The sequence below is a fragment of the Pleurodeles waltl genome, chromosome 9, assembly GCF_031143425.1.
Source record: "Pleurodeles waltl isolate 20211129_DDA chromosome 9, aPleWal1.hap1.20221129, whole genome shotgun sequence".
Taxonomy (NCBI): domain Eukaryota; kingdom Metazoa; phylum Chordata; class Amphibia; order Caudata; family Salamandridae; genus Pleurodeles; species Pleurodeles waltl.
Window position 1 is genome coordinate 1,140,969,386 of NC_090448.1, and position 25,638 is coordinate 1,140,995,023.

General features: G+C 43.2%; 1 protein-coding gene across 7 annotated transcripts in view; it reads right to left on the minus strand.

Annotated features, from left to right (window-relative positions):
- Window positions 1-25,638, minus strand: part of PAPLN (papilin, proteoglycan like sulfated glycoprotein) — a 330,912-nt gene that overhangs the window by 19,968 nt on the left and 285,306 nt on the right. For all 7 annotated transcript variants that reach the window (XM_069208926.1, XM_069208930.1, XM_069208925.1 and 4 more), the window contains 5 exons: window positions 17,013-17,136; window positions 15,395-15,500; window positions 12,324-13,011; window positions 4,087-4,224; window positions 2,101-2,228 (listed from right to left, as the gene is read on the minus strand). In XM_069208926.1, coding sequence (XP_069065027.1) covers window positions 2,101-2,228; window positions 4,087-4,224; window positions 12,324-13,011; window positions 15,395-15,500; window positions 17,013-17,136 — 1,184 coding nt within the window. The remainder of the gene's footprint in view (window positions 1-2,100; window positions 2,229-4,086; window positions 4,225-12,323; window positions 13,012-15,394; window positions 15,501-17,012; window positions 17,137-25,638) is intronic.

The following is a 25,638-nucleotide window of genomic DNA, read 5'->3' on the forward strand; positions in this document are numbered from 1 at the left end:
AGTGAAGTTGTGCTGTGAAAATGTTTGCAAGATATGGAAGACCATATTTATTTGAGCTTGCTGCATGCAATGTTTGTTTTAATAGCAAGGAAATCAACTGTAGAAAAACTGCCCAGCAGCCCATAAAACAGATCCACAAACAACCAATAAAATGGTCCAAAAGCAGACCTGTCAGCTCAGCCCATATAAGGAACTGCCTGATTGCCCTATAGGCCAGTTCCTTTCTGCACAAAAAATATTCTGCCAATAATGCAGGCACCCTTGCACCATGGCGCAAAAGTGCCTAGGTTGGGGGTAGGCTGCACGCAGTGCACCAGTACAGGGAGAGACCAAGAATGCGTCATTTCTTAGTAAATATGATGCACTCCTGCTCTCTCTTGTCATGCAACATAGCACAGCAGGTTGTCTTGCTACATTGCCTTGCGTAACTTCTTAGTAAATCTGACCCCCCGTTTCCTTCCCTGACTCCACTGTGATGTGGTATTCTGGTGCGTTAGGCCCCTGGAACATGTTCTCCTCAATGTGGCATGGGATCATCAACGCCACATCTCGAACCCTAGACACTGCAGCTCAGTGGAACTAGAAGCTCCTCCTCAGGGATTGCCTAGTTAAGGATGTACTGCCAAACCTGTGCTTCCTACCAGGCACCATTCTAGAAAATAAAATTTGACTTTGTGGCCAGTTGTTTTCACATTTGACGTTGTGGGTTGGGAATATGATTCCTCCTTGGGTGTGAGTGTTTGAGCTCTTTGAGATTTTGGGCAGATTCCAAGGCATTTTCTCTTATCTGACCTTAGGACAAAAGGCTGACATATCAAATCGTAAGGAATAATTTTAAGTTTCTCTTGGCACATATGCTTCTGAAGAAACCCTAACTTTAGTAAAAGACTGTGAGATGAAGATTTCCATTGGGTTTTGAACATTTGTGATTGCTAACAGGTTCAATAATTTCAAGAACAACATTTGGTGGTCTATCTTCACCCCAGAGGGTGCAAGGATATTGTTCTTTTTTTCCAGATTGTTCTCATCATTTTAACTCTCCTACATTTTCTATATGGAAATGAAGATCAGGGGGTTTATTTAGCACAACTGTATCTAACGTCTACTACAATATCAATGCATTTTTTTCTTCAAACTGTCTCTTGCCCTGAGGGCATTAACAATTGGGTGAGAAAAAGTAGTGACAATAGGTCTGCCATGGCTTGGCAGACTTGTCTGATCTTTTCTAAACCCCAAGGACAAGCCCAAATGGGCACTCTATCTTCGAAAAAAGGCCTACTGTACCTGACATGCCTGGAAATATCTCCTAGAGAACATGTGTTACTTGAGTACATTTCTCATCTGGGACAATAGTAGACCCAGCCAGTCCAGACAGGCCAAAACCTTGTGCACATGGTCTTAAACAGGAGAGCGGAGAGCTATTCTCACAGATGTACATCAGTGGCAGTGCCAACTAATGGGTTTTACCAAACCCAGGGCTGGTGAACAGCTGGATGGTAAAGAAAAACACTATTCATGCACACTGAATTGGTTGTGGCACGAGAGTGGTGAGCAGATGTGTCAGCCACCCATTAATGGTGCCTGACCTATTACTGCCCACCTTTAAATGTCTGAGCATTATGTCTATCGACATCTAAGTTCCAAATCTTTCACCACCTTCTGGATTATGCCTTGATGGTGTGCTGCAGCTGCACTGGTAGAGTCAGGTATAGAAAGCGGGTAACGTGGTGATATAGTTGGGGTGGCATAATACCTGAGACATGGGTATACCAGTGTAAAATTTCAGTGCCCACCATAGATGTGCCCCATAACTACTGACCTTCCCAGAACCCATAGAAAAGACTGTGCAATGTTACAAATGTTTCCTGGTGAAGAATCTCATTTATGCAACAAAATTTACTATTAACTCTCTCCTGACAATCAAATATGTGTTTCCCTTCTTTAGGGGGGGAGGGGCTCCAGGACATTCGTTGCTGAGTGCCCCCTTTTCAAGTGACAAGAGGCTTATTGAAGCTCAAGAGTGATCCTGTAAAAAAAAAAAAAAAAAAAAGCAGTGACCTATTGTTAAAAAAAGGACAAATGCCATTTGAGAGGACCTACCTTGAACTCTTAGGTGGACATGGTGTCTTTCCACTCCTTGCACATTAGACACTGAGCAGGTGTAGATCCCAGAATCTTCAACGCTGACTTGACTGATGACCAAAGAATTGTCAGACTGGTAGCTGTGCCTGTCATGAGACACATGGAAACATTGTAAAGCAGATGGGAAAGAGGTAAGATACAATGAGTATTGTATTATTCTTTGGTAATCCAAAAATAGCCCAAGCATCCAGATACATCATATACTTGCACAAATTCAGCATCATGAGAAAAATAACAAGACTGCTGTTTTATTCACAGGCAGCCAAGAGCCTTCTCCACTCTTTTATTCTGCCCAGGTTATAGTGTGGCCAAGGATTCTGTTTCAACAGGACAACATGGGGTAAAAATGTGGCAAGACATACCAACGACCATTGGCATGCAATAAATGTCCATTGAAAAAATAAGGGGGGCATTAGAAAGATTTTCTGGGCCAGAGTTAGCCTGATGCCCAGAGAAATCAGGAGATTTCTCAGTAGGCCCAGTTGGCCTCTGTCAAGCCCTACCTATTAGTTTACATGCAAGGCCTTGATACAAAATATCTAAATTCCATGATAAGCCAGTCTACTCCTTTCATTGTCTCACCAACTTGCTCACCTGGAGCTGGCAATTAGCAGTCACAGGTGGCTCCCATTGGACTGCCTCTGGCACTATAATAGATTTGTGTGGCATAAGGAATAGCAAACAAGGAGATCCATGACCGTGGCTGGTGGACGTGTTGCTTTTCTGGTTCACATATGTCAAAGAAACACAATTCATTCTGGCTCAAACTTAAGAAGAGCCTAGCGCCACATTAGCGCCATTTTATTTTATGCTAATGTGGCGTTAGGTTGGCAAAAACGCAGCGCCAAATTTACAAAGTGGTGCAATGCTCAGTACAGGCATTAAATTGAGGCACACCATTGTTTAGAATGCGCCTCTATGTACTTTGCAGGATTAGCAGCAAACCTTCCTGCAAAGTACCACAATATCGTCAGAAATTATGACGCTATTGATCCTAACGTGTGCCATAGTGTGCCATATCATTAATACGGCACGCACATGGTGGCATTAGGGGGGCGCAATGGGGCGCAAGAAAAGTGGAGCTTCATGTAATGAAGAGCCACGTTTCTTAAATCTGGGTCTCTCTCTCTCTCTCTCTCTCTCTCTCTTCATGTCTCTGTATCTCTCATATGCTTTGCTCTTATATTTTAGGATGGAGGCATCTGCCCCATTCAAGCTGTAGTTGAGAAGCATGCACAGTAATTAGTCAGGCCAGGTGCTAAAACATAATAGAGAGACAATTCATCAGTTCTTGTGCAAGTGTTTTTGTTTGCTTGTAAACCTTCTAAATCTGATTTGATTCAAACCTCCAAATGAGGTGTATCCATTGCGACAATGGGACAAGGGAAGGCGAATTGAAAGGACGTAGATGAATGACTTAGAATATGTCTGTAAGGAAGTACTCGCAACCAGTGACCACATTCATATTAAAATAGACTTATAGAGCAGACGTCCACCTCTGAGCTTAGGCTCATGGTACCAAATTTCTAACATTTACTGGGTTTTGTGGCAACCCAGCTGTAATCATTGTACTCCACTGTGATATGTCTTGTGCGTGAAGCCTGTTCCATGTCAGGAAGTAGGTGGACCAAACAGTGTTCAAGAAATGCTGCTAGAAAACAGACTGTCCCTTCTGTTTCGCTGTGAATCCCTTTTCCACAGGCTATACCAACGTACATAACAAGATGAATCTGAAGTTTCCAAAACTTTAATGTTTTACCTGATGCAAAATCCGACTCTTTAACAAGCTGACAAATTTTGAATAATTTGTGGTTCGTACAGAAAACAACAGCAACATGTACTTATTTTTAATTTAGCATATCATTGAAAAAGACTTCCGTCTGGCCTTTGTTTCTAGTTAGAGCCAGTGTGTGTCTACAGTTATTTATTTGAGTTTAGGTGTACCTCGTAGAAGAAACTGGCTGTCCATCCTTTGACCATTCAACTTTCAGGACTGGAAAGCCACTGACTCTGCACAGCAGACGAATGCTCTGTCCCAGGTCTGCCTCCAGCATGGAGGCTTCTACGTTGTCCACCACAGGTCTGGGTAGAGAAAGAAAGATACGGAAACTTTCCAAATACATCTACATACAAAATGAGCCCTCACGATACCCTGCTTCTGCAAATATATGGCAGCAACTAAAGCACAAAACCTAGGCCAGGGTTGATAGAGGAGAATAGGGAGGAACATAAGCAGCAGGTCAATTGTTCATGCACAATTTCCTTCAAAACTTAGCACTAAATATTGCTATGTTGAGATCTCAAAACGACTCGACCGCTCACACCATTAGGCCTTGCTAGGCCTTGTCAGTGAGGTATAGCTTGAAACCTATTGGTCTGGGGTGGCTTGTGGTTCCTTCAGGAAGGGGCCTTGTCTAGTAGTTTGGGACAGACTGTCGCTAAGAGCCGCAGAGTCGGTACTGATTTGTAGAAGTGTGGCTTTTATCTATAGTGGCATGCGGGTGGGAAATGATGGAGTGGAATGAGGCCCAGAGTGATTGCCAGTGGCTAAGATTCATTCAAGCATTGCATCCATCATCTGGCCTCTGTTGCAGGGATCATCCCCTGTCCTGGTGCTGTAACAAGGCTGCCATGCACAACGCACAGTCTGTTGCCATAGTACAGAGGTGAGTGTGCTCTGCATGGGTACAAGATTTGTAAGGGAAGCCTATTCTTCCAGTGCAAATCCGTGTGCCTAGACAAATTCAGGAGCATCCCACATATTCAGTGTGCACTGTGCACTTCAGCACACATGCAGGGCTCGATTTACCCCATTGTCCCTCAACGCAGTACAACAGGCAAATGTGCAGCATTGACCAATGGGAGACACCGCAGCAGGGAGCACGTCTATTAAGATTGGCATGCTCGCAGCGACATCCTTGGCAATGGCACTCTACCAAGACTGCCTTCAGCAACACACAACCTTGCGACATGTTGCAGAGGTTAGTGTGTTCTGCCCAGCTTAGGATTGCTACTGGAAGATTATCCTATCCATACAAATTGCTAAGCTTTCCCCAGTGTTTTAGTCCTGCTTTGTGTGTTAGGTATTTGATACAAATGCAGATCCAGCTATTTTAAATAGTTCGGGCTTTGTGTCAAACCCTATGGATATTTGCAATGGTACGCCCCAGCAGTGCAAAACATTTTTGCACTAAAAAAGGGCACTTTTCCCGCTCAAAACACCCTTATTAGTCTCTGACGTGATTAAATCTATCGTCTGCCCGCATCTAAATTGAGTGGGTGGACCATTATCTTGGCAGTAGAGATACTCCGTTGCGACAGAGTATCTGTAGCCCCAAGATATAAATCAGCCCCTAAGAGTGTGAAACTGAGTGCACCAACTCTGAGAGAGAGGGGTAACCTGTTGTACAATGTCTCAGTCCAGTTAATGAAAACTGGAGTGAAGAGAACCTTGAGCCGTGGGTGCAGGGCCCACCGCCAGTGGATATTCATACCTCTGATTTGTAGTGTGTAGTACTTCATTTTTGAGTTTACTATAGTACTTTTGTATTATAAATGTTGGACAATCAGCTATTGCGCTGCTGTGTGCCTGTTGAGTTCTGAGCTCTAAGAATCCTAACCTCAGTACTCATGTCTGAGCCCCACAGTTTTTAACACCTACGTAGTACCCCTGACTCGGATTGTAAAATCATGTGGTGTGGAGATCGTGTCATATGCAGACGACATGCAACTTCTTTTCTCTTTCGGTCCTGATCCAGTCAGAGTAAAACTTAAATTCGCTCACAGGAATTGCCAACTGGATGGCATCAAACTGTCTGCAGCTCAATAGCGCAAGATTTAAAATTGCACTTTTTGGCAGGGCCCAAGATCAATGGTCGGCAGACTGGTAGCCCCCAGAACTTGGGCATGTCGAATGCCCAAACAAATGGTGAAGAACCTTGGAGAAAAAACCGACCACATGCTATCTATGATAGATTACGTTAACTCCGTCTGTGCTATGTGTTTCTTGACCATGAGGCTCCTTAAAAAAGTCTTACCCCAGCTGCCTTCCACATCCAGGAAAAGCCTGGTTCCAGCACTCATAGTGAGCCAGCTGGCCTACAGGAATGCTCTCTTGGTAGCCGCCAATGACACTCTCCCGGCTAAGCGGCCAGTGGTACGCAACACGCCTCATCTGTAACCACCCTCCGCGGTCCCCATCTGTGCTCACTTTGAAAAATTTACAATGGCTGTCCATCAGAAAACGTACTGTTTTTAAACTCTGTTGCCTGACACATAAGGCCTTTTATATAGCTCAGACGGTCCTTCTGCATTCCATACTTAGACAATACCAACCCCTCCCCCAGGCAGCTGAGGTCATCTAACAAGGCTCTTCTTCACCCCCCGCGTATTCACACTGTCAGAAACTGTGGCAGGTCTTTTTTCTACCTAGCCCCTTTCCACTGTAATAAACTCCCTCTACACATTCGCTCCTGTTCTGACTTCCAGGCTTTTAAGGCTTGTCTGATTTGCCTACCTGTGCCTGGCATCGCAAGCGCTGAGATACTCCTTCTGGAAGTGAGTTGTGCGCTATACCAAGTACTAAAATAAATACAATAAATAAACCTCCTGAGAAACCTGTGGATGCCTGCCATTGCTACCACTGACAGTCAAGTGATGAAGGGGTTATACTTGGGGAAATATGCAGAGCTATAGTAGGACAGACCTCTGGACCATTAGAGACAACTGACCAAGGACCCTTGTCTGAGGCCCAGCAGCCCCTGTTCGCTCTGTTGCAACTTAAACTTAGTCTCACACTCCTTTTTCCAGTTCCTCGGAATAAAAGGAATATTTTGTGCAATTTGTGTTGTTTTTTGCAACAGTTTGTGCAATTTGTGGTTTTTTTTTGCAACAGTATCTAAACTGATTGCTTGCACTCAGTTCTGACAAACAGTTTAGAAGCTCAGCCAGGTGAGGGCCAGATCATGGCATGGTTGACAGGACGTCTATGTGACAGCTGCTACAGCTGCTGTCCCATCAATGTGGTCCACAGTATCTTGAAAAATGAGTGCCAGCATTTTTCGGAACACGTCTTCAACACTGGCTCTGACAATGTGTGTCTTTCAATACCTAAAATACCAAGGGGCATATTTAGGAGCCCCTTTGCACCGCCTTAGCGTAATTTTTTTGACGCTAACGTGGCCTTTTCCCAGCGCCATATTTACAAAGTAACGCAATGCATGCATTGCGCCACTTTGTAACCCCTTGCACCACACTATGCCTGCTCGGGCTAGGCGGTAAGGGCACCGTGTTGCTTTCAGGTGTCTGGTTTTCTATGATCTGGAGTTCTCGCATTTGTCTTAGGGTGCCTGCAAGATGCAGGGAAGGAGCTCTGCTGGTCAATGGGAGTTCCTGGGTCTTTGTTGAAGGCAGGAATCCCTCCCAAGCTTTTGGAGGCACAGCAACTTGCAGGACGAGGCGACTTTGGCACAAATCGGCGAACACAGCAGACAGGCCTGGGGGCCTAGCCTGGTGCTTCTTCCTTGCGCTTTGCTTTTGCAGCACTGGAATGAACTTCTCCTTTGTAGGTCATCAGGAATCTGCTATCCCTGTGCCAGGGCCTCCACTAAATACTGAATTTAGGGGTGTTTCGGGGAGTGTAGAGTAGTAACCAATGGGTTACTTATTACTGGGGTCACTACACCTTCTATATGTCGACTTCCTGTGGGGATTGGACATAACCCTGTCCCAGAGTTCCAAGAAGGTGGATTTCTAAGTGTTGTGTCTCCATCAGGCAGCTCACCTTGGGGGTGGGACTGATCTGAGGGGTGAACACACCTCTCTGAATACTAAATTTCCTGCCTGTCCCAGTGCCAAATAGGCAGGGGGGCGATGGGGTCAGCATCTCTCCTGTATGTGTAAGGGCAGTAGGCTTCTTTGAAGTCCCTGGCCTTGAAATGCAGAGTTGCAGGTCATCCTGCTGGGTGGGGTGTGTAAACACCTCTCCCAGAGCAGGCTTAGTTTATGACCACCCTGAGAGCAAAGGCTCTCACCTTGGCAGGGGGCGGTGGGAGTCAGACTAATGTTTGGTGGTGCACCAGGCTGGCTAAAACTGGTCAGTCCACACATGGATATATGGTAGGTTTTCAGGGGGAACCTGTAAGGTGCCCTCTGGGTGCCTGTGTTGATAAATCTATCACTGCCATCAGTGAGGGCTTATTAATACAATATGCTTGATACCAAACATCTCTATTTCCAGTGAAGCCAGCATATACCCAGGGAGCTCGTATTGACCAGTGTCCAGCACATATATTTAAAAATGGGATCCCTGTTAACTCACTATGTCTAAGAATCGACAAAGACATAGCAGGAACATATCTGCTCATGCAATGTAATAAAATGCACCCTGCCTTAGGGCTGCAAGGCCTTCTGTAGGGGTGCCTTACATATATTGCATGCAGTGTTAGGGGACATGGCACACAGGGTGTGTGCTATGGTGTGTTTTCACTTTTAGCTGAACCAAGACATGCAGCCTGCAATGGCAGTCTGCATGAGCTAGGTGAGGGGTTCCTGAGGGTGGCACAATACATGCTGCAGCCGTTGAGTACCTTCTTTGGTACCCAAGCGGTAGATGCCAGGGGTACAATTTACTAGGGCCTTACAGGGGTGCCAGAGGTATTGCCAATTGGGGTACAATTGCACAGTTTTAGGGAAAGAGATCTGGCACTGGGGACCTGGTTAGCAGGAACCCAGTGCACTTTCAGTCACAATCGCACCATATACATGGCAAAAAGTGGGGTGAACATGTCAAAAAGGGGTACTTTCCTACACGGACCCAATTCCACCATTTCTTCAAAACTCTAGTATCTTGTTCAGTCATAGCTAAAGCACACACTTTTTAGGTCTGACTTTGCCAAGCAGCTATCTATGTGACCTATCGTTATCAGTGCCTACTTAAAAAAAAAAAAAAAATTAAAAGTGCTAGGGCCCTTCTCGGGAGGCTACTGCAGCCTGCTCCACCCACTGCCCCTGTTAGCTCAGTCAATGACAGGCTTAACTCAACGATTAAGTATCACACTCCTGTAAGTGTGGCAATTAAGACTATTTCAGGCCACCCAAAGCTATAAGAAAGGTGTGAGCGGCAGCTATTGATCCTTTTAATGTATACTGACTTATTAAACATTGTTGTTTTGCTCATCAAAAAATTTGAAAGACAGCGCCACCATGTGGTAGACTGTCACTACAGCTAGTCCTGAAAATTAAGTGCTGGTGCCGAGTACTGTAAACCACAAGCTCAAATTAAGTACTGATTGTTACTAATTCTTTGCTTGGTGTATCATTCCATCTTCAATGAAGTGCTTTCTTTGGACTACAGGAGGGACTATCACAATCATTTTTGTATCTGCTACATGTGTTTTATACAGGAAGCAAAGTTTTTTTGGTACTCTTTTCTCAGCCTTGGTCTTACTTTAACATACTAAACAGAATTTGTGCACACCTGTTTGTTTTGCCAGAGCTTATAAAAATATGGCATGCCAAATGCTCAACAGATAGTGAAGTATGGCACAATAAAGTATCAAACCCTCACATTGTTTACTCCAATGACAATCACCTCTGGTTCACATTTGGTGAATTTTGCATGCAACTCTCTTGGCAACAATGTCTCTAAGGGTAAGTCTTGAGAAGGAAATTGTTAACTTACAGTGTGGAAACACCCACATATCAATAGCAATGGATTGAAACACTGCATTTGTTCCGCTTCATTCACTCGAATGTGAACAGGGTAGCAAAAAGCAACTTCTGAGATCAACTGATAAAACATATATTTGAAAACACGTCATTCAAAGTGCAAAATAGCAAGAAACATGTAATATTAAATTGGAAAAATATGGTAAAAATTAGGGGTGTGCTAATTTTTCAAAGATGCCTTTTGTGAATTTTTATATAAATTGAGCTATTTCACAAAGGTTGCAAAGTATTACAAAAATATAAGGTGAAATATGCTACAGAAAGTAGGTTTTGCAGGTAAAAAAATCTTTGTGGCAGTATTCTTCTAGAAAAAAAGTATTGAAAAATTTCAGCCTCACTGAAATTTCTGCAAAATTGAAAACGTTTGTGACTTAATGAAATCTGTCAACCTCACAAAACTTTGTACTTTAAATTTTAAATCTGAGGAGCCCTACTAACAACCGATTTACTTAATATTCTGAATGCATTTTGAAAAGGCCCTCTCTGGAAGTCATCCGAAACTTCAAAGTTTGTGTAATAATGCAAGATTTCAGAAAAATTACATAAAATTACTTATATTTAAGAAATATTTAAATCTCCACTCAGCTCTATATTTTTGCACGAAATGTGTCCTTGTGTTTGGGTTGTTCAGGCACTCTGATTGTGCTGCACATAGCAGCCTAGTTACAGAAATTTCATGTAACAAGCATAGTATGCAATTTCACTAATGTATGTGAATTAACCTGACATAATTTACATTCTGCCCAGGCCGAAGGCCCCCCATTTGTAAATTTGAAGGCAGCATGCATGCGCCCAAATATGTAAATCCCATTCCGAAGACACTGTGTTCAAATGTTGTTGAATATAAAAAGCCTGCAACTCAATTGTTTTTTCTAGGATGTAAAATGAATATCTGAAGACTAGCAAGTGTCTAAAATACTGTTGCCTATGTACAATCTCGAACAAGGTGAATCATCGAGTATCTAAAATGTGTTTATTATTCATTTATTTGTGAGTTTTGTAAAGTACAGTATGTCGCCTTATGTTAGGAGGCTTCTCCAACGAGTAGCTCATGAGCTACTGGTACCTCTCCAACTGCCTAGAAGTTTCTCTCCTGTGTCCAGTCTAACCTACTAAATTAGAAGCTTTTGATTGATTGAATTAATATATGTAAAGAAAAATGGAGAAATGTTTATTAGAAACGAAAATTTTGAGGACTGATAAGAGGATGGTTGAATTTCTAAAATATAAGCCCGATATTTGAGTGATAAATCATGTGGCATTAGGGAGGGATATTACTAATAATATTACCTTGGTGCCAGGGGAGGTTCAGGTATGGTTATTAAATATTACCCATGTGAAGTAATTCCAAATTGACAAAGCCTTTTTATTTACATTACTGCTGGCTACCTTGCCTGATGCAGAGGTGATCACTGCAGGTAATTTTACATAGGGGAGCAACTTACATAATCCTGTCTGATGTAATCACTATTGTAACACTAAAGATATCAGTAGCTTGGGATGGTTTTTATGGATCATAAGTAGCTCTCAAAACAGAAAAGGTTGGAGACTCCTGCCTCAGAGCATTTACATTGAAAAACCTTGTATTTGTGCCTTCAGTGCACGCTGCTAGTAATGAGGTAACACACTTCATAGCCCTAATTTCATTTAAATGCATGTAAAAAACAATATCAACACTTTACATGTAGTGATATTTATGGTACTTTCAATTGTTCAATGTTTCACTACCTTAGTATGTTAAAAGCTGCTTGCCCACTGGATGCATAAAATATTACAAATGCATGTCCTTAACATACGTGGAGAGGGGCCACACTCTCATTTCCAATAGGATAACTTTCAGATTTTCTGGTGAAACCCAGAGTTCAATCTGATAAGCTTTAGGAAGCAGCTGAAAACAAGTCTGTTTAATTGATTAACTATGTTGGTCTGGGCTGACCTTGGGCTAACCAGCCTGTTCGCCCTGTTCTTCTCTTTGATTCCCTGTGTCTGGTCTGTCAACATCAGATTTTTTATAGTCCGTATTATCCTTTGCTATGTTTTCTACAGCATCAAGAAGCCTATGTGTACGTGCACCCTATCAATAAAAATTTGCCTAATACAACCTAAACTAAAATTAAAAGCACTGAGAAACACAACTACTGTGTCAAATGCCATTCATGGGTTCCTGGATATTTTACCAAGTGTACATGTCTACTAGATTTAGAAACAGAGAAGTGGATGAAGAGCATCCTGCTTGTACTACCCCAGGACATCCATCACAATCTTTCAATTTCTTTGTGGCATATGTGCATGTTGCTTCAACTTTATCCACAGGAAACGTGCTGAAGATCTGAAGAGGTACAAATTAATTTGTACTACAGGAGTCACCACAATGGGTGCGTTGCAAAAGTATGGCTCACAAGAAAGGCACGTTGTTAAGCACTAAGCACAAATAAGATATTTAAACACCCTACCTGTAAACGGAAGGCTGCTGGGGAGCCACATCTTCGTGGTGCCTCCCCTCTTGTCCTCTTGTGACCATATCTTCTACTAAGGGATTCTTGCGAGGCTTGCCTTCACGATGGCGGTGGCGGCCAGTGATGACTTTCCACCTTTCCGCTTGGTCGGAAGTGCCGACCTCTCCTGGCCCAGGTTGCCTTCCTCCAGTCGCTATCCTAGTCTCTACAATAGCTCGGTCATAATCCCCAGACTGAGGATTTCTGCCATCAAAGACCCTTTCTTGTTCACTGGCAGTGTGGTGGGACTCACTTCTCCCACCTTGGCTTCCATCCACATAAATGATCCTCCTTGACCCGTCTCTGTCGTGGTGACGTCCCGTGTCTTGAATGCCTGGCTCAACCTCACCCCTGTGCTCTGTGTGGTGGTGGGAGGCATGATGTCCTCGGTGCCTTCCCCCTTGCTCTTGTGATGTCAGCTCCACTCTCACTTGTTCTTTTTCATAGGTGTGCTCCACACTCATTCCAGCAGCACCCTTGCATGCGCTTACACACTCTTCCTCAGAAGCAAAGTTGTTCTTGTTGCCATGGCATCCGCCGTACCAGAATCGGTTGCATTTACCAACATCGGGCACAAAATACCACCGGGTGGTCCAATCTGCACAAGGTCCATGGGCACTTACCAGCAGGCACCTAACAGGGTAAGCTGTGGATAAACCAAAAGCGGCAGAGGGAATAAGTACAACATTGAATTATGGAGCAGATAAAGCAGTGAAGTAAGTGAGCTTCAACCTATACTATATCAATGGCTACCCTCTCTTGTGAATGTCAATGTAGACCTTTGCGTAACTCTGTCCAGCATTATTATAAGTGCATATGACACTGGTGATAATTGCAACCTGTGAGGTTCATATGTACTCTAAAAATTGACTGTGTTGAAGCTGAACAATGAGTCCTGCTACATCCCTGCCTTCCTGTAGGGGCGTGTCTCCCATGGCTCCATTCAGCTGTGCGGCCCCTCTGTTTATACATATTTGACAGGGGAGGAGAAAGGGAAGGGTCGGTGTTGCGTCCCTCTCATTAGGAGGCAGGTAAGAACAGCAGCAGTATTGGTGCACGTTCTGGTGGAGCTCCCAGGAACAAGCGGGCTGATGGAAAACTAACATGCTGACACTCTGCTTTAGATGATTATTAACTTTAGAGGTAGATGTCTCATCCCCAGACTAAATTCTTTATTTAAAAAAATGCCCTGAGAAGGATGGGTGAGATAGAAAGTGTTACAGAACAAATGAGATGTAACACAATAATGTCCATTGAATTTTACCTTCAAACCTCACAAAAGCATTTAGTGGCTTGGAGTTAAAAAATCCTATGCAAGTTTGTTATATAAAAATGTTGAGGTCCGTGGTGTAACAAAATGTGAGGGGCCTCCCCACACTCACATCAGTAGGGGCTGAAAGGCTCCCTCCAGTATGGGTAAATCTGGTAGCCAATCCCCCCTGGACAGCGGGGCTGCTGGGGCCCTGTTACACCCCCAGTTAAGGTAAAAACAAATAGTGTGATTAGAATTTATGTAACAAAAGAGTCAATTTAGTCCCTGTTAACTATGAAATGTGTAGTTAGACTTGAATTAGGTTTCGTTTAAGGGCTAGAGTGATGGTTTTAAGGGAATGGTTAGGGCTAGGATAAGCTGTAGTGCAAGACATGGGGATGGGGTTAGGGTACGGGATACAGCTCATGCAAAGTTATCATTAGGGGTCTATTAGGTTTAGCCTTAGTCCTGGGGTTAGAGAAACGGTAAGAGTACAGAAGGGTGTAAATCTTAGATCTAGGAGTTAGGGTACAGTTTGGGTTAGGAATGGAGTTAGGATTAGGGTATAGGAGAGATAATGGAAGGGTTAGGGTAGGGAAGAATAGAATAGGGATGAGGATAAGATTAGAGTATGGGGTGGAGCTAATGTAAAATATAGGGTTATGGTTAGGTTCAGATTAGGTTTAGATTGAGGACCTGAGTTAGAGTAAAGGTTAGAGTACGGGACGGTGTAAGAGTTAAAGTTAAGAGCTAGGCTACAGGATTTGTTTAGAGATTGAGTTTCGATTAGGGTTAGGGAAGCGTTAAGATCATGTGTACTGTTAGGGTTAGTGATAGATTAGCTATAAGGCTGGTGCTAAGTGTTGGGGTGAAGAAGGCTGTGTGGATTAGTGTTAGGGTCAGAGTTAGGTAAGGTTAAAGGTTAGGAATGGGGTAAGGATCAAAGTTTTAGGATTAATATTGAAGTGTCTATTGTGGATTAGGTTAAGGATTAAATTGCAACCAAAGTGTGGAGGTGATAGAATAAATTTGTATCACCACATTTGTTTCACATTGAAATATATGTGAGCCATGACTTTTTCCGCAAATTTTTAAAACCACTAAATTTTCGATTCAGATTTTTTTAATGAGACGTTGCTTTATACACAATCACGCTAATGCATTCCTTGGGCTGGGTTTTCTTTTATGCAGTACTTCAAATTTCCTTCCGGCATTCCTTGATCCCTAACAATCTAGCACTTCCTACACAGGGGTGAGACTCTATAGATCTTGAAAGTTCAAAACCACATCGTTCCACAACCCTGCTAACTTTTTTTTTTAAATCAGTCACTTTTTAGCACTTCACAAAAAATATTCTTTCCTAAGCTTCAGGGAAATTGTTGAAGTTCATGTTCAAACTTACAATTTAGCCTCCAGGCTAAAACATCAAGTTAAACCAGGTTGGAGGTGTGACCATACTCACAAATCATTTACTACGGACAGGCACCCCTGTACAATTTACACCTAAAACATCATCTTTGACATCAGAGCTGCTGAGATTCCTTGGTATGTTCATTTGAAAAACGACACTGAATGTCACAACGCTTCTCTTTCAACCCTCTGACCAATTATATAATATGAGGCTGCGTTATGGAATGTCTAGACTATTTACTGAATGATATCCTCCAAATTGCAATTTAACGAGGACTTCATTTCCAAGGAGAGAGAAGTGCTTGCAAAGGGTCTCAAAAGATTTGATGCAAAACTAAAACAAATTGTTTAAAAATAGGGCACTTACCGTGGCTGGGTCTGTTGCGACACCCCTCCCCCAATGGGCCAGAGGCTGGCTGTGTGTTGTCATAACAACAGCCAAACCTGGAGCCCCGGCACTCCTCAGATGGGTTCTGCAAGGAAGTTACATTTTAGTGACCTAAACAAATATGTGTTTTAAGACATAAAGAAAAACACAATATATAAATGGAAGAATGAGGAAAAATCAAGGAAGAAACTTGTGTTCCATGTTGAGACACAAGTACAAGAATGCATATACAAATTTGCCTGCATATGCACACACACAATATTTCTTAAATATCCTTCAGATTGAGAGGTGGATTTTGAGAAAACCTGTTTATTCAGACATCCACACTTCGGTTATCGTTTTGGAAGAGGAAATGATCAAATTTCATGTTAAAAATTTGAAATTAAACTCTTTGGAAGCCTAAATGTTGTCAAATTTAAGTTTTTGGACAGAAATGAATTCCAAAACAAAGAAAAATGAAGCCCAGTAGACTGAGCTGATGCCAGAGGGAGTCCAATATTTTGCATTTGTTGCCACTAAATTCAGTTTTTTTGGCACCATGATAGTCTACTTGGACCTAACGTATTGTTTTTTATTGTACAATATTACTATTTAAATGGTGCTTGCTTTGCCCTATAGGAGGCCTAAAGCTTGATCTGGGTAATGCAGTTTTATTTTTTAAACCATTGGAGAATTTGTGACTGTGGTATGGCCTGCCTCAAGTTCCTGTGCACCCTTCATAATGTGTGGTTGCAAGGGTATTGTATCATACTCTTGAAGAGTATGTGACAATGCTATGGTTTTCATCAGGTTCCTGTGCGCACTTCGCATGTGTGGTTGTAAGGGTATTATTCATAGTTTGTCCTGTGCGGGACACGTTGGAGGAGGAGCATGACATTTGATGACACGGTGTAGGGACAGTGTGCTGAATGTCACCACGCAAAAGCATGAAAGTGTGAGAATGCAACACACACCCTACCCCAGGGGACTTTCAAGGTTGAGAATGCTGTTTAGCAAGTTTCAAAAGGACCCTAGAAGGGATATGTGCCTCCAATTTCTGATGTTATTTTCTGGTAGTAAAAATTGTTGAACAATCGCTTAACTGAAGCCTCAGCAGTAGCAGGGAAATCTCTCCTCACTCACTGGTCAGGTCTTTCAATTATGCATTAGAGATGCTAACACAAGTAGCCAATAAGGCAGTTTAATGTGAGGGCTAGCCAGCCCAATGCCTCACCAGCCATCAAAGGGGCAAATTACTGGCAATGCTGGTTCTGGCTTACAAGGGAATCTGTACAGCAAGTGGCCTTATCCCACAATGTTTATCTCACAAGTTAACAAATGATAAGCAAGTGTAAAGTTGTGAAGGGTTCCCTTTACAAACCTCTAGAAGTCTGAAAACAAATCTTGTAAAAATAGGTCTTTGTTGAAAATTCCTTCAGAGAATCTTTGTTCAGCATAACTTTTTGTCACTGATCAAGTTTTGGAAAGCTGACAAACTTCATAATATTCTCTTGGGATACAAGATAGGCTTAGACGCCGGTGCTTAAAGTAGGATGTCTAAAACCTCTCCTCGATTATGAGTTCTACAGAAGGTAGAGTGAGAAATATGGCTACTTACAACTGGAGAGGTGTCTTCCTCTGCTCGCTCATTCCTGCTGACATAATCATCGCTGTACAACTGTGGGCATCCTGCATTGTTAGGGCCTCGGGCTGCTGTTATCCCATCGGGACAGCACCCATACCTGTAGCACAAATAACCTTCATTCAATGGAGAGTGCAATACACATCCAACTCACAAAAATCATTCTGCAGTCTTGTTTAACTGGCCCAGCTGCCATCAGTGTCTACCCCCACTAATAAGTGTCTGTGATAATGCTATTATTGACAACAATTGCATTTATTAGTAATGGCATTGCCCAGAAGATTCAGATCAGAAACAGATGGAGAACTTGTAGGGGTCCTGAGTTATCAGAAAGCTTTGTTTACTGTTTGCATGTGGTCCCTTAGTCTCTTCTGGGATGTCTAAGGGCTGGGATTTCTGTTCAATGTTGAGACAGATGAAATAAAGAAGTTGAGGAATGGTGTCATGTGAACACAAGGACCTCCGAAGCCATTGCTCCCGTTTGAACAGTATGCTGTATAAAGTGTTAGGACAGAAAACCTTCTAGAAAAATGAGTTGAACACTTACAGTTAATTGTGCCATGAAGGATCTAGGGATCAATGTAATGACATTAAAGTGTGATATTTGTCAATATGTGATTTATGCGCTTTAGTACATTACCTTAAGCATTGACCAAGGGGCATGTGCAATAGAAGAATTGTGCAAACACTAATATGCATTGCTATTTTTGTCAGCAGTATGCATCTCATATCTGTATTTTGGCATATCAGTTTTAGCAACTGGCGGCATGATTTTTACAGCCTGAAAAGATACAGGGGCATGTTATGCTTCTGCTATTCATGCTATTGCTTCTTTCATATGCCGGTGTGGTGTTGCAGTTGTAGATGTAATCTCATATATTTTCTGTTTATTTACCAGGTGTTGGTCATGCGGTTTTGGAAGCATTCGCTCACAATAGGTCACTTTGTTGAATGAGTCGCACTACTGGTGGATGCGACAAGAAAAGCGAGAAAAAAATTCTGTTCACAAATCCAGGCACTGGGCAGGTGTGAGTCTAGCTGAACCTAAGGCCTAGTGGGACTACTCAGTTGGAAAGCCAGGTTTCCGCTTCTTGAGCAATTCAAGAAGTGAGGAGGGGGCTCTCATGTGTAGCAGTAGGCCATTCCACACTTTAGGAGTGATGTAGGAGAACTCTTGCCTGCAGGATCTAGTTTTCCATTTGTGGGGGTGTGTGAAAGTGATTCCAGATGAGCAGAGGTTCCAGAAAGGTTTGTGAAAACAGATGCAATTGTCGAGGATTGCTGGGCCAGTGTTATGTAGTGCCTTGAAAGTGTGGGTGGAGCTTGAATTGTGCTTGTTTGTGAATGGGGAGCTAGTGGAGCTCCTTCAGGTGTGGTGTGATGTGAGTGCGGCATGGGAAGTTGAGAGTGGTTCTGGCTGCTGTGTTCTGAATGGTCTGCAGCCTCTGGGGAGTTTTTTGTTAATCCTGACACAGAGGGTGTTCCGTAGTCCAGCTTGCTTCTTGACAGTTTTTTGGGTGCTGATTGGGAGCCATTTGAAAAGCATCAGCATCATAAGCGTATTGAAGCATGAGGCGGTGATGGCATTGACTTTGGAGGTCATATTGAGTTTGCTGTCAATGAAGATCTCAAGGTTACTGGCGTGGGTGGTGGGTGTTGTTCCTACCTCTGTTGGCCTCCGGAGTCCCATAGTGCTGTGCTCTTCCCAAAGATCATAATTTCGATCTTGTCAGTGTTTAGCTTTAGACAGCTGGTCTTTATCCAGACAGCGATTTCAGTCATATATACATTGAACTTGATCCAGGTACAGGCCATCTTGTCCATGAGGGAGAGAGTGAGTTGGTGTCATCGGTGTAGGTGTGGACGTTGATGTCATCATAGCAGATCATGTATGCATTGAAGAGGGTCGGGCCCAGGAATGAACCTTGTAAAACACCGCAAAGTCTCAGGTGACCGAGGTGTATGGTGCCAGGCTGAATGAGTCCTTCCAGTCAAGAAAGGCAGCTCCATCGAAGCGCGTGTTCCTGGATTCCAATGGTGCGTTGGATGATGATGTGGTGGAAGACTGTGTCAAATGCTGAATATAGGTTCAGGAGGATGAGGGCTGCTGTGTTTCCTCTGTCCACAGCAATGCCAATGTCATCCATGGCAGCACTAGGGGAGGTTCCGTGCTGTGGTTGGGTCTGAAACCAGATTGAGTAGAGTCAAGGAGTTGGTAGTCATTGATGTGTCTATTAGTGAGTTTCTCTATGACCTTGGCCGCCAATGGTAGCAGGGAGATCGGTCTGTATTTGGCAAGCACTGAAGGGTCCTCAGAGGGTTTCTTCCGCAATGGCAGTACAGTTGCATGTTTCCAAGCATCTGGAAAGGTTTCAGAAAAGGTGGAGGTATTCAGAATGGGTGTTAGCATGGCACTGATGTGTCCTCTGGAGTACATGTGGTGGAGGCAGGGGTCCAATGGGGCCCCTGAGTGGATGGACTTCATGGTGGCGGTGGTTTCTTCTGGGATGATGACTGGTCATGTGGTTAGCACTAGTTCTTTGGATAAGTTCAGGAGGTGTTTGATGAGATCTGTCTGGTCCAATTGTGTGATGAAGTTGCTGTAAATGGTGGTGATTTTGTTGCTGAAAAATTGAGAGATTGTGGCAGAAGTCCTGTGAGGGGGTGATCGGGATGTTGTTGGTGCTGGCATCGATGCGGTCCACCAGAGCAGTTTAGTGGTCCAGAATTTTTGGTGTTAGTGTGTTAGGGCAGATTTGAGGGTGGTCCTGTCTGCATTGTCCTGGCTCATTCTCCATTTGTGCTCCAGTTGTTTGTGGTGGCGCTTCATCAGTCTGAGTTCCTCTGTGTACCAACTGATCTGTGGTCTGGATCTTGTTGTACTGCTTTGTTTGAGGGGACATGGGGTTGGCACAGGAGGTGATCCAATTGTTGAAATTCTTGAATGCTTTGGAGAGGTTGTTTGGCTTGGCTGTGTTTGGCTCGGTTGGTGTAGAGAGTGGTGCTCCAGTTCTTGTCAGTGATGCTGTTCCAGTTTTGGTAGGCTCCTATGGTGGTGGTGCGCTGGACCAGGAGAGTGGCAAGGTCTATCCAGGGAACTGGTAAGGGCTGGGATGTTGTCAAAGTTGGTGAATATAGGGTCTGGGCAGTGTCCGGCAATGTTGGTCGGTCCCTTTACTTGTTTGGTGAGGCACTGGCTGCTAAGGTCTTCAATTAATGCTCTTGATGTGGGGTGGGGGTGGTTTCGAGGTGGAAGTTCAGGTTTCCAAGTAGGATATAATTGCTAACATTGAGGGAGGGTGGTGCAACAAATCGGTGATGGTATCAGTAAAGTTGGTTTGTGGTCCCAATGATCTGTAGATGAGAGTGCCTCTTAGAGTGAAATTGTCTGTGACATGGTCGCTTTCTCCGTGTTGGAGAATGACGTGTCCGTGGATGTGGTGCAGTTGATAGTGCTCTTGTGGATGATGGCGATTCCACCTCTATGCTTGTGATGACTGTGTTGCCTGGCAATCCTGTAGCCGGGTGAAAGGCTGTGACAATGTCAGGTGCTGATGTAGGGTTCAGACAGGTTTCTGTGAGGAAAAGTAGGTCAGGGGCCTTGTTGTGCAGCAAGTCCCAGACCGCTGTGGTATGTTTGGTGAGTGATTGGGTGCATGCATGTGAGTGTGAAGTGTTGTGTGGGTGGGTGCCGGACTGTGTGAGCTTGACAGAGTGAGCTGTTGGGTGCTTATCCACTTATCTCAGAGAAGAGGAGGTCCATATGTTTGAATCCTGATCTGCAAACCTTGGCAAGTGGAAACATTCCTTTAAGGTTTTTGAATGGAGAAATATGATGGATCAGGGTTACTGAAGGGGGGCGAGATATCCTAATGCTGAATTTAAATAGCTTAGCTATTGTGCAGAGCCTCATGTATGATACAGCCATGCAGTGGTGAACATTAGTTCTTGTGGTGCAGGGGGCCCCCGAGCTCCCCCTCCATGTACTATGCAGGGGAGCCCCATCAAGTGTTGTTATGCCACTGCAATCATGAAGAGGATGCTGGCCTTAGAAGTGTACATTCTAAGTGGAAAATAAATCTGTTGCCCATACTCAGCATTGCTTGAAGATTGCACAAGGATGATTTGGTGAAAGCAATGTAGAGGTACGGGCTTAATTCACTCTGGAGACAATAGCACCAATTAGGAATCCTCTGTAGAAGGAGTCTAGAAAATAGCATGGTGTTGAATGCTAAAATTAAATATTAATGAGCTTTATTTGTTATGAGAGCTTTGGGTTTTAGGCTCAAAATGGTCTCATATATGTCGTAAGGGTGGGGTGTTTTGGCATAATGTGTAGTTTAAGTTTAACATTTGTACAGTGCATGACTGCCCAGCTAGGGCTTCTGAGTCCTAATGAACCATCTGCACAATACTACTGATAGAGGCGGACTCAGAAGAGTCTTGTTTTTAGCTGTTTGTTTAAGATCACCTCGCTCTGGCTTAGGCGCAGCTGGAAGAATAATGTATTCCAAAGTTAGGCTGCCAGAAACCAGAGTGTGTCCTCCATGTCTAACTCTTGATCCTAGGCATGATAGCTAGCCTTAAGTACGAGGATTTCAAATCCATGGGAGGCACATAAGGCTGGATAAGCTATCTTAGGGGACCAGAGTATGCAAAAGTACAGAAAGCAAAAAGCCTTGCATCGGATTCACTATTTAACCAGCAGGTAATGAAAATCAGATAAGTGCCAGGAAACAGATTGATGTTTGGGAATACTAAGAGACAGGCAAGTTGCCAAATTTTGAATGACTGAGTGGCATAGAGTGGAATAGCAAACAGTGGAGTGGCATACAGTGGAATGGTATAGAGTGGAATACCATATACTGGAGTAGCGTATAGCTGAGTGGCATACAGTAGAGTGGTGTACACTGAAGAGGGGTAGAGTGGAGTTGCATACAGTGTAATATAATATCATAGGCTGGAGTGACATAGAGTGGACTGTTGTACCATGGAGTTGCGTAGAATGTTACAGCATAAAGTGGAGTAGAGTACATTGGAGTGGCGTATAAGAAGTGGTGTAGACTGGAGTGGCATATATTAGTGTGTGGTAGAGTGTAATAGCATGCAGTGGAGTGGCGTACTTTGGAGTGTGGCCCAATGGAATAGCGTAGAAAGAAGTAGCGAAGAGTGGAGTGGCATACAGTGGAGAGTTGTAGCGTAGAGTGGCATACCTTGGAATAGAGCAGAGCAGAGTGGTGTACAGCAGGATGGCGTAGAGTGGAATAGCATATAGTGGAGTGATATACAGTGGAGTGACGTACAGTGGAGTGGCGCAGAATAGAGATGCGTACAGTGCATGAGTGTAGAGTGTAGTGGTGCACAGTGGCATTGCGTACAATGTAACAGCATTGAGTGGAGTGGCCTAGAGTGGAGCATCATAGAGTATAGAGTGGAATAGCCTATAGTGGAGTGGCTACAGTGGGTGGCATAAGGATGTATGCAAAATTTAGCAGCAACATAGATTGTGGTGTGCAGAGTAATGTAAAACAGCGAGCTGTGTTGCCTTGCATTTCTCCAGATTTACCTTTGTAATTCTGACTTCAGTATTGCATTGGCCATGAGGTACCATGAGTGATGCAAGGGAACCACAATACAATAAAACAGCTAAGCCTTGGTTATATTTCGGGTCATAGTATACTGTGATAACTTTGCAGTATACTGTGGTACAAGGCAATGACAAGCCAGTATATAATTAGGTGATCGCTGTTTTTAGAGAATGAAAAGGAAAGACAGTCATACTACAATGTGACTGTGTTCAGTGTTAGGGCCATAGATATAGGTAAGTGTAGGTCCCTACCTATTACCATTTTCTTAAAGTAGTAATAGATAGGGAAATGTATTTATCTTTTTTATATGTTTTTTAATTAGTTTACGGCCATGTACAGTACAGTGGTAGTTTCACAAAGCCCTGTGAAATTCCGCAATGACAGATATCACTAGGCTTAATTGCCTTATAAATTAAAGAATGCTTCCCTACTTAACTGCAGTACCCAAAAAGCATCATAATGTATAATCCTGCCAAATTTCCTGTAAATCCATTCAGCCATTTTCCCCGATACGTCAAATACAATGACCTATGGAAAATGCACTGGTGAAATAAAATGTGTTTTAGGCCCGCTTTTTACCTTTGTATCCCCTAAATGATCCACCACCAAAACTTACATCAACACAAAATGTAGAAAATGCATTTTCTACGTTTTGAGATGTAAATTTTCTGAAACTTTAAATATGCAGTCTAGTTTAGTTTTGGGGGTTCCTTGCTACATTTAGTAGGATTGTGCTACACATGAAGCCCAAAGTGGATGAAAGCCAATCGTTGTTTTAAAAAGTAAGATTTTTTTTTTTCTGATGGCCAGTTATCATGTCCTCCATGTAGTAGTCTACTACTAGGTCACTTTTCCATTTTGTTGCACGGGAGTACATAAGGAAGAAGTTTTTTGTTTGGCTTGTTGGGCACAGTTTTATTGTGTGAGACAGAGAGCATACAAAAAAAACTTATTAAAATGTTTTCTATTTGTTATGTATTTGTTTATAGGTTTTGATTAGCAATTGTTTATGTAGAAGTAGTTGTAGAAAATCTGAAACTTTACATATGCCATCTAGTTTATGATATGGGCTTCCTTGCTACTTTAAATTTTATTGTGCTACAAGATACGACAAAGTTGAAAAACTTTATGAATTAACATTTACTTACTCTACTTATCAGCAGTACCCCCACAGAATTACCTGTGCCCTAGTATGTAATACTGCCAAATTTAATAAAAATCGAGGTGCCAATTTTTGCGTTATGTGAAATACAAAAGTCTATGAAATATGCATATGATTGGAATACTGTTTCAGGACTCCCCCCACCATCTCCCCTTCCCCACCATAGACGAAATACATGAAACTTGCAGTCCTCTCCAGAAGAAATGGAGACAGCAGGTCTGCAAAGTTTCACACACATTTGGCAATCAGGTACTAAGTTATAAAGGTAAAAAGGGACAAAAATCAGACAAATCCCTATCTCTGGTCACCCTAACTTCAACTACAGAGTTACTACTGCCATTCTGATATATATGAATATATGTATATCTATATATATCTGTGTATATATATATATATATATATATATATATATATATAGATAGATAGATATATGTGTATGTGTGTGTGTGTGTGTGTGTGTGTATATATATATATATATATATATATATATAGTCACTTAAAAAAACCAAAGGTTACAGGGGCGCTATAGTTCTGAATTTACTCGCACAAAACCAGAGAAATTCAGCAGTTATAATTAGTTATTTCAGGTAACTATAACTCGTGCCCCCTCCATGCACAGTTTTTCCTTCAATAATGTGACTGGTAATGTTTCAATGATATTTTTATTGACGTTATAAGAGTTGTTATAACTGCTGTAATACCTGGGGTAATTAGCAATGCACGGCGAGGGCGCTAGTTATAGTTACCTTAGGCTGCAAGTTATAGTTACATAACCACATGTTTGGCCGTGCGTGGTGGGAGTTGGCTGCAAGGTTTGTCTCTCTTGGTGTGAGAATAGGTGAGAGAGGGTGTCTGAGTGTGTGAGTGGGTGTGAGTGTGTCTGGGTGTGAGTGTGTCTGGGTGTGAGTGTGTCTGGGTGTGAGTGTCTGGGTGTGTGGGTGTGTGAGTGTCTGAGTGTCTGAGGGTGTGAGTGCCAGGGTGTGAGTGTCAGGGTGTGAGAGTAGATGTGAGAGGGTGTCTCTGGGTGTGACAGTGGGTGTGGCAATGTCTCTGTGAGTGACTGAGTGTCTGAGTGGGTCAGAGAGTGGGGGTGTCAAAGTCTGATGGGGGCTGTGAGTGGCTGTGTGAATTTCTGAGTGGGTCTGTGAGTGGGTCTGTGAGTGGGTGCATGAGAGTCTAAGTGGGTCAGTGAGTGAGTGCATGAGTCTCTGAGTAGGTCTGAGTGAGTGTGTGAGTCTCTGTGTGGGTCTGAGTGAGTGCGTGAGTCTTTTAGTGGGTCTGTGAGTGGGTACGTGAGTCTCTGAGTGGGTCTGTGAGTCGGTGCGTGAGTGTCTAAGTGGGTCTGAGAGTGACTGCTTAAGTGTCTCAGTGCATCTGTGAGTAGGTGCATGAGTGTCTGAGTTGGTCTGTGAGTAGGGGTGTTAGTCTCTGAGTGGGTCTGTTAGTGGGTGCATGAGTGTCTGAGTGCATCTGTGAGATGGTGTCTCAGTGTCTGTGTGGGTGTGTCAGTAGCTGAGTGAGTGACTCTGCCACAAAGGAACCTCACCTGCCCTTTAATCCAACAAGAGTCCACAGCTTTGCATGAAATATCTACCCAAGTGGAGTTCTTTCTGCCTCCTTGGGTAAATGTTCAGTATGTTTTCTACACTACAGCTGTGTAATGACCACGAGGAAATGTCACCAGCGACCTTGTGAGCGTTTTGGTAATATGATTGTTCCTGGGGCCCGTTTCTCTAGAATTGTGTGATAACATGAATCATCCAATGGAGAGGCCAACGAGACTACAAAGACGTTAATCTCCACCAAACCAGGGTCCTTCTTCTTATCTATATGAAGTAGGTGCTTCTTTTTG